General features: G+C 37.2%; 1 protein-coding gene across 6 annotated transcripts; it reads right to left on the bottom strand.

Annotated features, from left to right (window-relative positions):
• Positions 1 to 1,766: 1,766 nt before the first annotated feature.
• Positions 1,767 to 14,831, bottom strand: mlpha (melanophilin a). 6 transcript variants are annotated; one of them, XM_034311495.2, is made up of 15 exons: positions 14,732 to 14,831; positions 13,776 to 13,930; positions 12,519 to 12,740; positions 12,317 to 12,429; positions 11,359 to 11,400; positions 11,146 to 11,207; positions 9,925 to 10,014; positions 9,725 to 9,842; positions 8,574 to 8,767; positions 7,587 to 7,682; positions 6,395 to 6,619; positions 4,272 to 4,442; positions 2,757 to 2,921; positions 2,555 to 2,626; positions 1,767 to 2,374 (listed from the first exon to the last, which is right to left on the bottom strand). In XM_034311495.2, the coding sequence occupies exons 2-15, from the start codon at positions 13,883 to 13,885 to the stop codon at positions 2,312 to 2,314; spliced, it is 1,743 nt and encodes a 580-aa protein (XP_034167386.1). In that variant the 5' UTR covers positions 13,886 to 13,930; positions 14,732 to 14,831; the 3' UTR covers positions 1,767 to 2,311. The 6 variants fall into 6 exon arrangements, with proteins under 6 accessions (XP_034167386.1, XP_053088155.1, XP_034167385.1 ...); XM_053232180.1 differs by having other exon boundaries at positions 6,395 to 6,616; XM_034311494.2 differs by having other exon boundaries at positions 13,776 to 13,924; positions 14,732 to 14,813.

Below are 14,831 nucleotides of genomic sequence, written 5' to 3'. Positions count from 1 at the left end.
CCATGAAGACATGGTTTATCAAGGTTGGAGTGGAAGAACTCGAGTGACCTGCACGGAGGTCAGGGCTCTGTTCAGGATTTGAATAGGAACGCAGACTGCACCAGGCCTTCTCGTCTGACACCAGTGCCTGACCTCACTCTTGTGGCTGAATGGGGTGGAGGAGAATTCACTATGAACATATGAAGTAATAATAATGTCTCCCTGTAAAAAACACTCAGATGTAAGTAACATTTTATATTTTATTTCTTACAGTAGCAGCATAACACAAGATTTAAAAAAGTAAACATTAACATCATAAATTATATGATCTTAGTGCAATAAGTAAAAATCTCTGCATACTAAGTAGTAGGACTACTTAATATAAGTAATATTCTACACATCCCAATTTTACAACCCTGACAAAAAAACTAGCCAAAGCATATATTTTTCCTGCCCCAAGATTGTTGAGATCATTGCTATCAAGCGCTTCTTCTGCACTGCAGAAACTTATTAAAAAATGCCTTAGAAGCTAAGCTTTCACTTATAAGGCCAGAAGATAAATGATGGTAAATTAAATGTCTCATTTTTGCCCCAATATATCTGAATTCACCCTATAAAGGGTGTGCAGACAGTTCAGTAATAGTAGAAGTTGGAAAAACAGGACATTTTAGATCTAATTCATTATTTACTTCTGAAGCTGCAGCAGCTAAAACCAGCTGTTACTCAAAATTTTAATATGTTTAAAGCTTAAAGCTCCAGTCTATCTGCCTTGATTGTCTAAATGGTGCTTTGGCGCCCTCATGCGTTTATGTTGGACAACTACAACAAATTAAGCTGATTATTGTGCTGTATAAAGTGACAATTGGAATAGTTTACTCTATCTGTCACTATGTGCTAAGCAGCTACCCATTACACGTGAAGACTACAAATTCCTAATTAGTCATTTAGTCATTTATCAATGCCTAAAACAAATAATAATACTAGTCCCTATCAATTTGTAAGACTCACTTATAGGAACTTTCTTCAAAAAAAAAAAAAACTAAGTTACACAGGTTTTTCCTTATCTCAATGTAGTTAAATCAGCCAGGTATGGTTGATAAAATATAATGCAATAAATAACATAATGTATAGTATAATGACACACTTGCTTTGTCTCATTGTTTGATGCTAAGATCCATATCTGTACATGACATTATCAATAAGCACTTATTTTCAGATGAAGGTTGAACAATTATGTAATTGTTACACATTTGTTACCTTTCTGAAACTGTATATCAGATATCATATACTGTATATGTACAGGTGTTCCTATTAAAGTGGATGATGTGTGTGTGTATGTATATACACATATATATATAGAGAGAGAGAGAGAGAGAGAGAGATGCGTATCAGATATGCATACTGGATACTGCATGTACTAACTGGTACTTATTAGCATTAGTTGCTAATGTATGCATGATATTTTCACATTACTATGGACATATGCACCAAGTCCTACATTTAATTTATAGCCTATATAGTAATTAGTAATTAGCCTACATTCTGTTGCGAAGTGTTGCTATTAAAAACCTTGTATTTTTTAAGTCACTATGTGTTCAGTATGGATACATACTTGTAATTACTACATACTTAAATATTGTGTACGTACTGGTTCGTAAAAAGAAACACTACCAGCAAACAACTATCATCTTTGAATAAATGTAGATATTCAGCCATCTGCAACTGAGTCCTAAACTGATCAATAAACTTAATGAACAACTAATTCTTCAACTTTTATTGTGTGAAAATCAGTACAGAGGGTGTAAACTGGGTTGGGTTAAGGCACATGATGTTATTTCTGTAGCCCTTACACAAGGAACATGTGCTCTGGAGCATCAGCCCACAGAGAGGTCTTTAATTTATATCCCTAAGCGTGTTAATTTAATCATAATGTTGAACATGTTAGAGCAAGCAATACACTGTATGTTACTGATATTCCCACAGTGTGGCATATGGGCCAGAGTTCAGCTTTAGGCAGTAATCAATTAAGGACCGTTTTTAATGGGAATCTGTTTACACATTTTTATTCCAAAGAAAGAAAACATTCATGATAATTGATGACTTTCTGCCTTGAAGTTAAGTAATAGCTAGAAGAAAGATTTTTAGAAGCACGTCTCATATATTTTTCATACATTATAGGAAATATGTGGAAAAGACAGGAAAAGGGTCATTGCGCTAGATTACAATACTTCCTCTGGGCATAAGGAAAAGAAGAACAACAGTACAACGTAAAGCAATGTTGTTAAAGCAGTGGTGTGAAGAAACGCTGTAGAAAATACTGCTCCCTTCATGTTCAAAAATGTACTCTATTTATGGGGATGTCTTGGGACTTCCTCCTTTTTTGTATGCTTGATGCCTACAAATGCAGAAAAAACATTTTGGGTAAACACTCCTAGAAGAAAATATGATGACACACATTAAACAAAACATGAACCAATGAATTAGAATTCAGGGTAGTTAATTACATTAAGAATAACCCAATTTAATATAGTTGCTTTTCACATATTACTATTGTATTAAGTGAACATCAATTTACCTTTTTCTTGGCTTTATCTATTGATAGTCCTGATGCACTAAGAACTGCGATTTTATTCTCAATGTCTGACACCTGACAAGAAAAATGTACTTCACTTAATAGTAGATTGTCAGGCAAAAACTGACAATAGGTCAACAATGCACACTCAGTTACCTTTAATATACTCAGTATACAAGTGGCTGGTTTATTCAAAATGTCTTACCTCACTCTCTGTGTTCTGCACTTTAGCAGCAGCTGCTGCAAGCTGGTCTTCTAGCTCAGAGAGTTCGGAGTCAGTGAGAGGGCTGATATAATGGTTCTTAGCAATCTGTTCGATCTGTCTCAACTTCTTTTCCATGTCAAATGACTTCCCTGATGTCAGATATACCTTAAAGAGAGCAGACAGTGTTGTGGAAATACCAAAAATGTTTCTGATTGTTTTTCACTTTATTTGTATACTCTGCAATTTCACAATAAAAGTAGAAAAGGTTCTGACATGATTTATCTTGGTTTCATTTTTTTTTAACAGTCACAAAAACCTGCCATTTTAACAGGTGTGTAGACAAGTGTGTGTAGACCTTTTATATCCAAAGGTCATTTCTTCTCTCATCCAGCCTATGACTGTACACTATATAGCAATCAAATTACCACACTTTAGCTTCCAATTATTTCAGTTTATCACTCAATCATTTTAGTTTAGCACACCAATCAAATTCAGCAATGTAGAAAAAACTATCAAGAAACATATCAGTTCTTCATCTGTGGTGACCTTCTCATGCTACACAATGTAGTTAGCACTATAGCTAGCCATGGGCGCCTGAATATGGATAAGGCAAAAGACTTCACTATTGAACTAGAGGATGAACACCCCTGGCCCTACCTTAGTAAAAAAAAAAAATTCAGTATGCTGGAGTAAGCAAAGACTCGTATAAAATGAGGTGTCTTCATTACCCCCTTGAGGGCAACTTCATCTAACTTGAAAAAGCATGTTGAGGTATTTGCTAATTTGCTAACATTAACTGGATACATTTAACTACTAGCTTTCTTTGCTAATGCCAGGTTTGACTAGCATTGATTCCAGTAGTTAACTTAATTGGCTAGGCAGCAAGGCAAATTGCTAATGGTAGCTAGCTAATGGTATATATTGGTTATTTACGGGATATTTTACTTCTGATTAATTCATTCAATTCAAACTACGTAGCATTAATTATGCATATGACCAGCAAACTTAAAGAAATATCATGATGTTTATAGGCAAAAAGGGTGTAGATGCTTTAAAATGACAATCATCTTTTAACGGCTTTAGATAACAAATAAAAGTTACCTTTCACATGAAAACACAACTGTAATTTCATTTCATAATTTAAAAACATTTACGTCCTCCTTTTTAATACTTAAGAACATTTAAAAGTAGAACAATACTTTTTTAATTTCACCTACACTACATTTTTGACTGGATACTTTTAACTGAGATTTTGACGTTGTCTATACTTTCACGTAAGTATAATTTCTCAGTACTTTTTTCACCCCTGGGTACAAAATTCAACACGATCCTTGGCTTAGAACTGTTCTCCATGGGCCATTTAACCAAAGTTCCGTCAATGAGCACTGAGACATTCACTAAATTCTAAACTAACTAAACTAAACTAATTGACAGTGAATCATATTGATCATGAACCCCAGAATATGGATGATATTATACCATGACTGTATGTATGCAAAATATCTGTGGGCTTACATTTTCCTCAAGCTCCCTGTAAGCAGCATCAGCTTGCTTTACGTCTGTGCCCGCTAACTGAGGTCTGTCATTAGGGTTTGAGGGGGCCAACTCGCTCATAGCATTTTCTGTGGCATTAATGGTTCTTAAAACCTCGGTTGTGATGTCGCATAGAGCTGCTGCGGTGGATCTCTGAAAGCCATGTAGAGGGAACAGCAATTAGCCGAGAGGAGACGATATAAATATTTTTGGGTGGACAGGGGCCTGCATTAGCCTTCCTAATGGCCTTCCATTATTGCCAATGCATAACAGTTAATTAGTGTAACTTTAAAAAATAACCATAAAAGCTCTGGCTTTCATTATTTATCATAGTGTATCCTTACATAATGTACTCTAAAGGAAAACTCCACCCTGACACAATTACATACACTCACGTCCACTTTATTAGGAACACAAGTACACCTGCATATTCATGCAGTTATCTAATCAGCCAATCATGTAGCAGCAGCACAGTGCCTAAAATCATGCAGATACAGGTCAAGAGCTTCAGTTAAAGTTCACATCAAACATCAGAATGAAGAAAAAGAGTGATCTCGTGACTTTAATAGGGGCATGGTTGTTGGTGCCGATAGGTTGGTATGAGTATTTCATACACTGCTGATCTCCTGGGATTTTCACAAACAGCAGTCTCTAAAGTTTACACAAAATGGTGCAAAAAAACAAAAAACATCCTGTATAAGGGTCTGTGGGCTGAAACACCTTGCTGATGAGAGAGATCGGAGGAAAATGTTTCCTGGTGTTTACCGAGCTGACAGGAAGTCCATAGTAACTCAAAAGCACTCTTTACATCAGTGGTGAGCAGAAAAGCATATTAGAATGCAAAACACATCAAACCTTGAGGTAGATGGGCTACAACAGCAGAAGACCACCTCAGGTTCCACTTCTGTCAGCCACAAACAAGAATCTGAGGCTATCATGGGCACAGACTCACCAAAACTGGACAGTTGAAGACTGGAAAAAGACCTTTTTTTTTTTTTCCTAATCTTCAACTGTCCAGTTTGGGTGAGGCTGTACCCATGATAGCCTCAGATTTTGTTCTTGGCTGACAGGAGTGGAACCCAATGTGATCTTCTGCATTGTAGCCCATCCAACTCAATGTTCAATGTTTTGTGCAGGCTGTGATGCTTTTCTGCTCACCACAGTTGTAAAAAGTGATTATTTGAGTTACTATATCCTTCCTGGCAGCTCAAACCAATCTGGCCAATAAAAACCATGCCACGGTTAAAGTCACAGAGATCACATTTTTATCTCATTCTGATGTTGGATGTGAAGCTCTTGACCTGTATCTGCATGATTTTTTGCATTGCACTGCTGATTAGATAACTGCATGAATGTGTGGTTATACAGGTGTTCCTGGTAAAGTGGAGGGTGAGTGTAGGTTTATATTGAAATATTTGCGATGTGCTCAGCAATTGTGGTGCTAATTTGTCGGTTGGTGTGGTATTTTTGTTATTTTCATTATTATTCCTGTGAGTTGTTAGCTGTCACAGGCTAGCATTGCTAGTGCTGTTACAATGACGTTTAAGAGGAGAAACATTTCAGCAATCTCAGACAGTGATAACAATCCTGGTTTGCTGTTAGCTCTTAAAAACAAAAGAGCAAGAGCTTTTTTCCTCACTCACAATTTTCCAGTGATTTTCAATTTCATATTAATGAGACGTAGCAACCAATGTAGCAATAGTGAAGACAGTAAACGTTGGACTCAGAGTTCCAGCATGCAGTGCAGCTATACGATGCAGTTGGACTGAAAAGCGTAAACAAGCACGATGACATTGATGGTGGTATTAGCATGAAAGTTTATATTTGGGAATCTGATCAGTCTGAGCAGAATGTACAGATGATGAAGTGAGAGAGCTGGAAAGACTAAAATGACTAAAGCACTGCGATGAAAGAAGTTTAAACTGAAAAACTGAAAAATTTCATTACTATGACATTTAAAAAAGATTAATATGCAAGATGTTCAGGATGGGTTTTTCCTTTAAGAGCTGGATATCATCTGATAAACTCATACTTATACATAATATTTCTTCGTTCACACCAACACTCCTATTGTTGATGTTGAAAAAAAAAATGTGTGTAATTACCTTCTGAGTCTCAGTAGGCATCTCATCACTAGAGGAGCTCAAGGCTGCTTCCTGTACTGATGATGCTTGTTCAGTGCGCTGGGACCCTTTCACATAAGACCCCTTGGATTGAGTGGGTTTCTTGGGCTCATCCTCATCTGAAGACAGTGCTCTGTCACTCATCAGCTCATCCAGCTTCTTTTTCAGCTTCTCTTCCTCCAGCTGGCTTGCTGAGTCTTGTGCCTGCTCCAGGGACACATGAACTGTTCACTTTTGTGCCTTTAACAAGAGCTGATGGGACTTGGATTGCAGAGTCAAGGCAAGTGAACTTGTCATTAAAGCTGGATGTTTTGCCACTCACTTGAGGGGCTCCATTGGTTCAGTAGAACTAGTAACTTTTGCTGAAGGAAGTGATGAAAGCTTAGACAATGAGTGAAATATCTCGAGTTCACTTGCCTTGATTTATTTCTGCTGGATACATCTAGTGTAGAGATTCAAAAATGGCTGAAGACAGAATCAATTAAATGTAACCACACATTGTGCAAGAATATCTGGAACTGGTATAAGGTTGTAGCTTAAAAGATTTAGTCTGATTTGAATCTCATTTATGACTTTCGCTGAGCATTTCCTGCTGACGTTTTGTCTCCAAAATACACTACATGGCCAAAAGTATGTGGACACCTGACCATCACAGCCATATGTGGGCTTTCTCCAAACTGTTGCCACAAAGTTAGAAGCACACAATTGTCAAGAATGTTTTTATATGCTGTAGCATTATGGTTTTCCTTCACAGGAGTTAAAGGGGTCTAGGCTAAACCTATTCCAGGATGACAATGCTCCTGAGCACAAAGCACGGTCTATGAAGACATGAATTGCCAAGGTTGGTGTGGAAGAACTCTGACCTCAACCAGACTGAACACCTTCGAGATAAATTGTAACGCAGATTGTGTGCCAGGCCTTCTCCTCTGACAGCAGTGCCCAATCTCACTAATCTCTTGGGGAATAGATAATATAGGGGGGACTCCATATTAATGCCCATAGTGTGGAATGGGAAGTCCAAAAAGCACGTATGGGTGTGATGATCAGGCATCCAAATACTGTTGGCCATATAGTGTAGTGTAGCAGATTTTTCACATTGTAGAAAAACTTTGTGGACAAAACAATCACAAAGCATGGAATACTGTGAAGACTGCTATCAAGTATTCATTTATACCTTTATTTCAACCTGATCATAAGGCGCAGTCATCTTCTCCTCCAGTCGACTCAAGAGACTCTCAATGGCATACATTCTCTTGCTCAGTTCATTAATCTGCATTCAAGCATTGGTTGTTGGTGTTGGGAGAAAGAGAGATGCAGATGAGTGTCAAACAGACAAGCCTTGTTCTTGTAAATCACTGAAATGTAATATCTAAAATCTAATACCTATCAATAGCTTGACAATGAAGCTATTAGGGATGAGTAAAGTATCATGTCACAAGGTCTCATCGATGGCATAATTAGAATGATACATGGCAAACTATTATACACACTTAAAGACAGATAGGCAGCTGCCTCCAAAGTTTCAATTTTTTTTAAAGAGTTTCAAGACCATAAAAAAAAACACTAAACTTATAATCCTGTCATATGTCCCTTTGTGTAATTTGTACCTTTTTTTTTTTTTAACAATATGTGCTTAGTCTACTTTTAGTTTCTCCTTCAAAGGCATTTTGGGGAAATAAATAATGATAGAGTAAATAATTTACGTTTATTTTTATTACACTCATTACTGTATTTCATATGCACCATCTTAATCACTGCTGATGATGTGTTATGTGTCAGCGATATGGTCTGAAACATATCAGCCAAACAGATCACCTGACATGCCCAGCCTCTACTTCATACCATTCTGTATATTTTTCTTACAGACATTGGGGGTGCTGTTGCGCTTCGTGCCACAAAAATCCAAACTAATCTGCTTTAAGACATGTAAACAGCACATAATCTGATGTAATGTTATCTGATGCCAAAAAAGAAACCTTATACTGATGTCTTTTAATCTTTAAAAGATGGAGAGCTTAGCCCTGTTAGCCCATTTATACCAACCACCCATGATAATTAACTTACACTGTGCTGTTTTAAGCTTAATTTCATTAAATGTGTCCCCAGAACACATGTTGTGTTCTCTAACTCATAAATATAATTATTTTACACAGATGCATACTGGAGGAGTGCTGTGAATGATGTTTTCTTGGGAGGAGGCCCGGCTGCGACGGCGTGACGGGAGTTGATAGACGGGGAAACGATAAGCATCCTCCTCCTCTGAGGTGTCCAGATAGTAGGAGCGTTGTGGTACGGCAGAGATCTTGGATAGAGAGCGAGCACGTACCATCCTGTGCTCAGAGTGCATGCCATCATCTAAACAGGAGGAAAGCAATGTCTGTTAATTATCTCCTTATGCTCCTTAAGTTCTACTAATAGTGGAACAATGTTAAAAATGACTTTTCTCTGTGTGTGTTCAGCTCAGTTCCTTTTTTGAATTCAATTACATTTAATCTGTACAGCATTTTAACAGTAGACACTATCACAAAGCAGCTTTGGAGAAATCCAGATGTAGATCTAGATGTATTTCTAATTATTTGACCAAGGCTTTTATATAAGGCAGTGTACTGAACAAGAAGAAAGGCAGAAATCCTTCAGTCCAAGGATGTCGTTGAATAATAAGGTACTACTAAACTCAAAAACTTGTTTTTTAATGGATTTTAAACTCTTCATGAGTGGCTGGTTGGGTGGATATTTGGTTAGATGTAGATAGGAGTTTTCCCATTTAAAAGAAAAGGGGAAAAAATGTATGACCTCAGTATGGCCTTTGAAGATTACAGGATGGTGTGGTAGCAAGAAAGGAAATTATTATCTTCGGAAGCTTTAATTGGATCTTACATCTGTATCTAGTAACTGTGAAAAAAAGGAAAATCATTTTCCCTAGTGATTAACATAATCCTGGCCATTATGGTCTTTTTCAGAGGATATGCTATTGTTAAATAAAACACTGATATGATGCAAGTCCAGTCTCTGATACTGAAATCCCACTCATGACAAATTTAAGCTTGTTTGCTAGGACCTAGCTTGCTGGCTAACTGTTTGGGATGGCAAGATGGTCCTTAAATTACATGTTGAGGAGTATTTTAAGGGCTTTGTTGGGGGGACCAACAATGGCTCTTTGGCAGTTTTGGGATTTGTTGATTATTTTTCTATAACAGCATGGCCCATCATGTTTTATTACTTACTTAATTCATTATATAATAACTGCATAATATGTCATTCATTATATAATTATAAGGAATGATAGGTGTCTGTGTGTCACTTCTCATTGACCTGGCCGAGAGAAACGATCCAGACTCTTCCTCCGATTCATGCGGTGATGATGGTGATGGTACATGTCAGCACTGTATTCCAAATCATTCCGCAGCATTCCACGCTCATCTTGTATATACTGAAAGATTGAAAAATAAATTATGGAAATCGGGCTATAATGCCCACGTTTGAAGTCAATATTAATTAAAGAGTGCTCTTGCCTGCACAGAATGTCTCCGGGAATGGCTGCCATACTCATCTATTTCCAGGTCCATAGGATGGACAGAGAGTAGACGTTTCGTTTTTCGCATCTCGGGACAAAGCACAAAGTATTTAATGTATTTGTTTAATAAACCAAGAAGCCCTTCAGCAACCACTGTCATAATATCACAACAACTGAGATGGAATGAAACATGCATTACGTATTGCTTTCAGTACATAAATATGAAATTCTGTTTGTTTACTGCAGTCTGACAGGTTATCCAATCATTCCACATTCATTATTTCTATAAGTCAATAGAAAAGATAAGTACAAGCATAAAGCCTTGCAAACTAAAGGAATGCGAATAACCATGAGCTGGTACAGGTCAATCCTTCTTCACTGTGACACACATTGTGTCACCGAAAAACTCAGCTACATTCCTGCAAATTATATCCCCATATGTGAAAGTTCAAATAGGCTTTACAACAGAAAGAGACATTAGATTTAAGTCTATATGTATATGAAAAACAATATAAACTTTAGCCCTGCCATATATACAGTATATCAGCCATTCAACAAATTATTCTTCATGAAGTCCTCGTTCACAATTCCATACATTTTAAATTACATTGAAATACTAATTACCTTTTTTGAGTGACAAATGATTAAACAATTTTGCTATTTGACAGATATAACCCAATGTTTCCTTTGATTTGCTCACCATAGATTTTGTGCAATCATGGGGCAGAGTGCTCACTGCCCCATTTAGCTCCAGAGAGTTTTTATTGCACCTATTGGTCAAAAATGGAGGCCCATTGAGACAGGAATCATGCTGCCCCATGCTCGCTCTACAAATATTTTCAGTGGAGGAGGAGCAGCAGACAGGACATTTAATGACAGGGTTGCCAGAGTCATTTTTATGCCAAATTATAAATATTTTATGGCCGCTAAGATCTTGAGACTATGGTTACACTAAGAATTCACTAAATAGAAGTGTATTGCATAAGTCAAGTGTGATAGCCTCTCGATTTAATTTTGCTTGAGGCTATGTCATTATTAATGTTGATCTGCCACACTAAAATCTATGAGCCACTGTTGATCTTAGTAAAAATTAGTCCCAAGTTATGTAAATGCTGGCATGTTTAAGACTATTCAGAAGAACAATTAGACTCTCTTATGAGATTTAAGACATGTTTTTGATTAAAGCAGGCAATAATTGGTTACAATTTAAATTGTTTACCTGTTTATAGTGCTGAGATTCCATTGCATCCATATGCTCATCATCATGGCCATTGTACACATCTAACATTAAATATCATGCAATTAATCACTCATCAAGTTAAATTAAATGTTATATTGGATTGATTCCTTTCTACTTGTGTCACTATTAGGGATGAACAACTGCTCTTAGGTCTGCATTGTTCAAGCACCAGTCAAAAGTTCACCAACTCACTGTGGACGTCAGGCATGGATTGCACATCATCGTCACGGCGACCTGGACAAACAAAGGGGATTAATGTGAACGCTAATCCTTTCTTGGAATAATGGTAACTGTTGGAATACCAACACTGACGTTTAATAAGAGTAGGCTTTTTATGGAACCCAGCTGGTCATATTACTCATCAATAGGACATTACTGATCTGAGGAATAAACATTCTGTTGTTCCTAGACAGTTGAATAAAATGTTTATTCCTAAAGGGCAGTTCATTATATTGACTGTCAGTATCAGCACAGTAAAAAAAGACATTTGTACAGGGTTTGTTAATAAAGTGCTTCAGATTCAAAAGAAATAATGAAATCTCTTAAATAATAATGGGATATATGCTTGTATACATCTCAAACAATTCAAAAGTCCAGACACCACAGATGATTTAAAGCATAACAATCAGCTCGGGTCATGCTGAATAATCCTTCTGCCTGCTATGCATTCTAAGTATGTTTCCATTTCTCCATTTACCTCATCTGATCATGCAGGATAGTCATAAATAACCTCAACAGAACGTGCTCAGACACCAGCACAACATGTGACCTGTGATGGCCTCAGTATTCTGGATACACCCTCTGGCTCTCACACTAAACAACAAGTCACTGACCTAATTCATACTGACAAAGGATACTTATAATTAACTGACCAGAGCGATCTGGCTTGGTGAGTAGGCCATTATTTTGAAGGTGATGCTTGAGGAATTCACAAGACTTTCTCCAAGTCATATGACTTTCTTGGCAATGATATATATCTGAAATATCCTTTACTCTAACATTGGGTCACAATACACATGAGGCTCCTCAGTACAAAAGGTGATTATGTTGGCTTAGTACATTCATGGAAAAGCATGATAATGCAGTACAGTAATGTGAGAGGTCATTTTAACACATTCTGGGTTATCAGTATGCTTTTTATAGCACTCACCCTCTTCATTTAATCTCTTGTAGAGCGACCTCATCACTTTGGCGCTGCCGAAGCGCTTGAAGCGAGAGCGTATGTTGTCATGATACCAGCCCAGGGTTCCAATTTTCAGGACCCTGTATGAGAAAAAGTCAATAGTTAATGCCAAGACGCCTTACTCATTTTCAACATGCCAGCTTTCCTCCTCTAAAGGGATAAGTCTGACCTGGACATTCGGCATGGATCACACACCCAGCCATGCTCCTTTGTACTATAGCGGCTGCAAGTCTTGCAGATGTAGAGATGGCAGTCCAGACACTGGCGCTTGCTGTTCACCAGGAACTTGAAGGGCTGCAGGCAGCGGATGCAGTGGGAAGCAGTGAGGTTGGACTGAGAGCTCAAGAGCTCTCTCTTTGTGTCCTCCTTCTCAATCTTAGTCTTTAACTCCCTAGAGGACACAGAATCAGCCGAGTAGGGGTGTCACTATCTGTATCTTTATCTGATTGGTGCTCAAATATTTCTATCTATATTTGGGTTTTAACACAGGCATGGCCTAAACTGGAAGGTTTTATATTAATTAAAATATGAACTTTACCAATATGTCCCAGGACACACTGAAATAAAAACCCCAGGCATTTACTAAAGATGAATGAGTGCACGCTGTAAATGCAACATGTTCATGTAAATGAACATGGTCTTTGTTTGTCCTGCAAGCTTCATATCTGACCACTAGCTCATGACTGCAGGGAATTAAAAACTGCCCGCTCACATTATTTTTTGTTGCATCCTATTGGATTTCTAGTCTCAACCAGCTGAAAGAAAAAAAAAAACAATAGTGGGCCTCCTATTTGCATCGGTATTTGTATGTTTTGAACACATTATCTGTTCAAACTGAATAATATATTAATATTTGGATAGAACCCTACACCAGAGCAGCATAAAATAATGGCAAATAATATCATTAATTAGTTCTAAGAGTAAGAGTGAATTAATTCTCTAGACATAGATTGGCTCTATCATTGTTCTATACCAGTCCAATCCCAGGCCTAAGCTGCAACTAGAAAACAAATTTGTCTCTCTGCAACCTTTCTAGCCTGGATTATGGAAACTTTGGAAATTTGGATTGTATCTCTTATAAGGAGGATAACACACCTCTTAGAAAAATCTGACTGAAAAATTCTTTGTGTTAAGATGACAGAATAGACGAGTTCTCATACCACTTTGTTTTCCCAGTCAGAGCTGTGGAGCAGTCTGACCTTGTGACTTTGCTGTGATTATCATCATGGGAATGGGTTCAGCACTGAGCTGCTTTCACTTTTTCACAGAAAGGTGTGACCTGTTTGTACATGACCTTCACTGTCTTGCCATGGAATGCTCTACAGCCTGTTTCAAGTTAACAAACCTGAATCGAAGATATCAAGATAAAGAGAGGGAATGCCTGAAGAATTAAGTGGTGTTTGAATATATAATTTGTCAAACACACCCGAGTCTCGCCTCCTCTTTCTTCCTAAGTTCGAAGTCTCTCTGGATCACATCCCACACGTGCCTGGCCTCCTCATCTGTGAGTCTGGATAGGTCCAATTTCTTATCCATACTACAACTTTTTTTTACTGTAGTCCTAGTAAAAGGGACCTGGATCTCACAAAAGGTGCAGGGAAGACATATGAATATATCTTATTTAGCATTTCACTTTGGTCAGATAACAGTTTCGAAATCTGTAAAACAAAATACAAAATGAATTGCCTTGTCATTGCCAACAAGTTTCACGAGGCTGAAAATTAATATTTAAAAAAGTAGCTAAAATCTGCTGCAGGGCAGCGTTCCCTAAATACATGATGAAATATTCAGTGTTTAAACACATAGAATTAAAACAGTGAGTCTATAGGGAGTTTCTGATCTATTGAGCTAAATATCTATACCAGTTATTAAAATCAAATGTGTCAGTGTAATATCTAGCTAAGTTTATGAATTTCTAACAGCTTAAAGAAGAACATCAATTCAATACAATATAGATTAGGATTGAAGGCAGTTTTCCTGTTCTTCTTCTTCTTCTTCTTCTTCTTCTTCACTTTAATGTATGCATCATGGTTTAGTCATTTACAGTTTGCAATGATGGTGTGTTCAGTATTAATTATTGATGAACATAATGCATATATTAAATTGAAGAAGAAGAATAACTTGAAAACCACAGTCAGAGTGCCATGTTAATGCTCTGACTCCTAATCCATATTGCATTGATCTGATCCCTCTGCAGACCTGTGCATATGGTGATGATTTAATGATTAGAAGTAACTGAGCTTGGGTGAATTAATCAAGCATGACAGGCATCTAATGCATTTAAACAGACATTCATTTCTGCATGTTCTAGTACTATCCTGTCATTTTATAATACATTACATAATCAATATTACAATATTGAAAATATATTTATGTATTTACCTCTCTTGCCCTTGTGTTAAACAGCGATCAGCTGCTGTTGTTGACTCCACTGAAACTGAAGCGAACTAAACCAGGCTAAAATATTTCTCCTGTGCTAATC

Source organism: Pangasianodon hypophthalmus, chromosome 2 (assembly GCF_027358585.1).
Source record: "Pangasianodon hypophthalmus isolate fPanHyp1 chromosome 2, fPanHyp1.pri, whole genome shotgun sequence".
Taxonomy (NCBI): Eukaryota; Metazoa; Chordata; class Actinopteri; order Siluriformes; family Pangasiidae; genus Pangasianodon; species Pangasianodon hypophthalmus.
This window is presented reverse-complemented; position numbering and strand designations above follow the sequence as displayed.

Excerpts from the sequence above, each read along its gene's own strand:
- mlpha (XM_034311495.2), bottom strand. The coding sequence starts at position 13,885 with ATGGATAAGAAATTGGACCTATCCAGACTCACAGATGAGGAGGCCAGG. Across the intron at positions 11,401-12,316 it reads CAAGAGATTAAATGAAGAGG|GTCGCCGTGACGATGATGTG; the intron begins GTGAGTGCTATA and ends TTGTTTGTCCAG. Across the intron at positions 2,375-2,554 it reads TAGATAAAGCCAAGAAAAAG|GCATCAAGCATACAAAAAAG; the intron begins GTAAATTGATGT and ends CTGCATTTGTAG.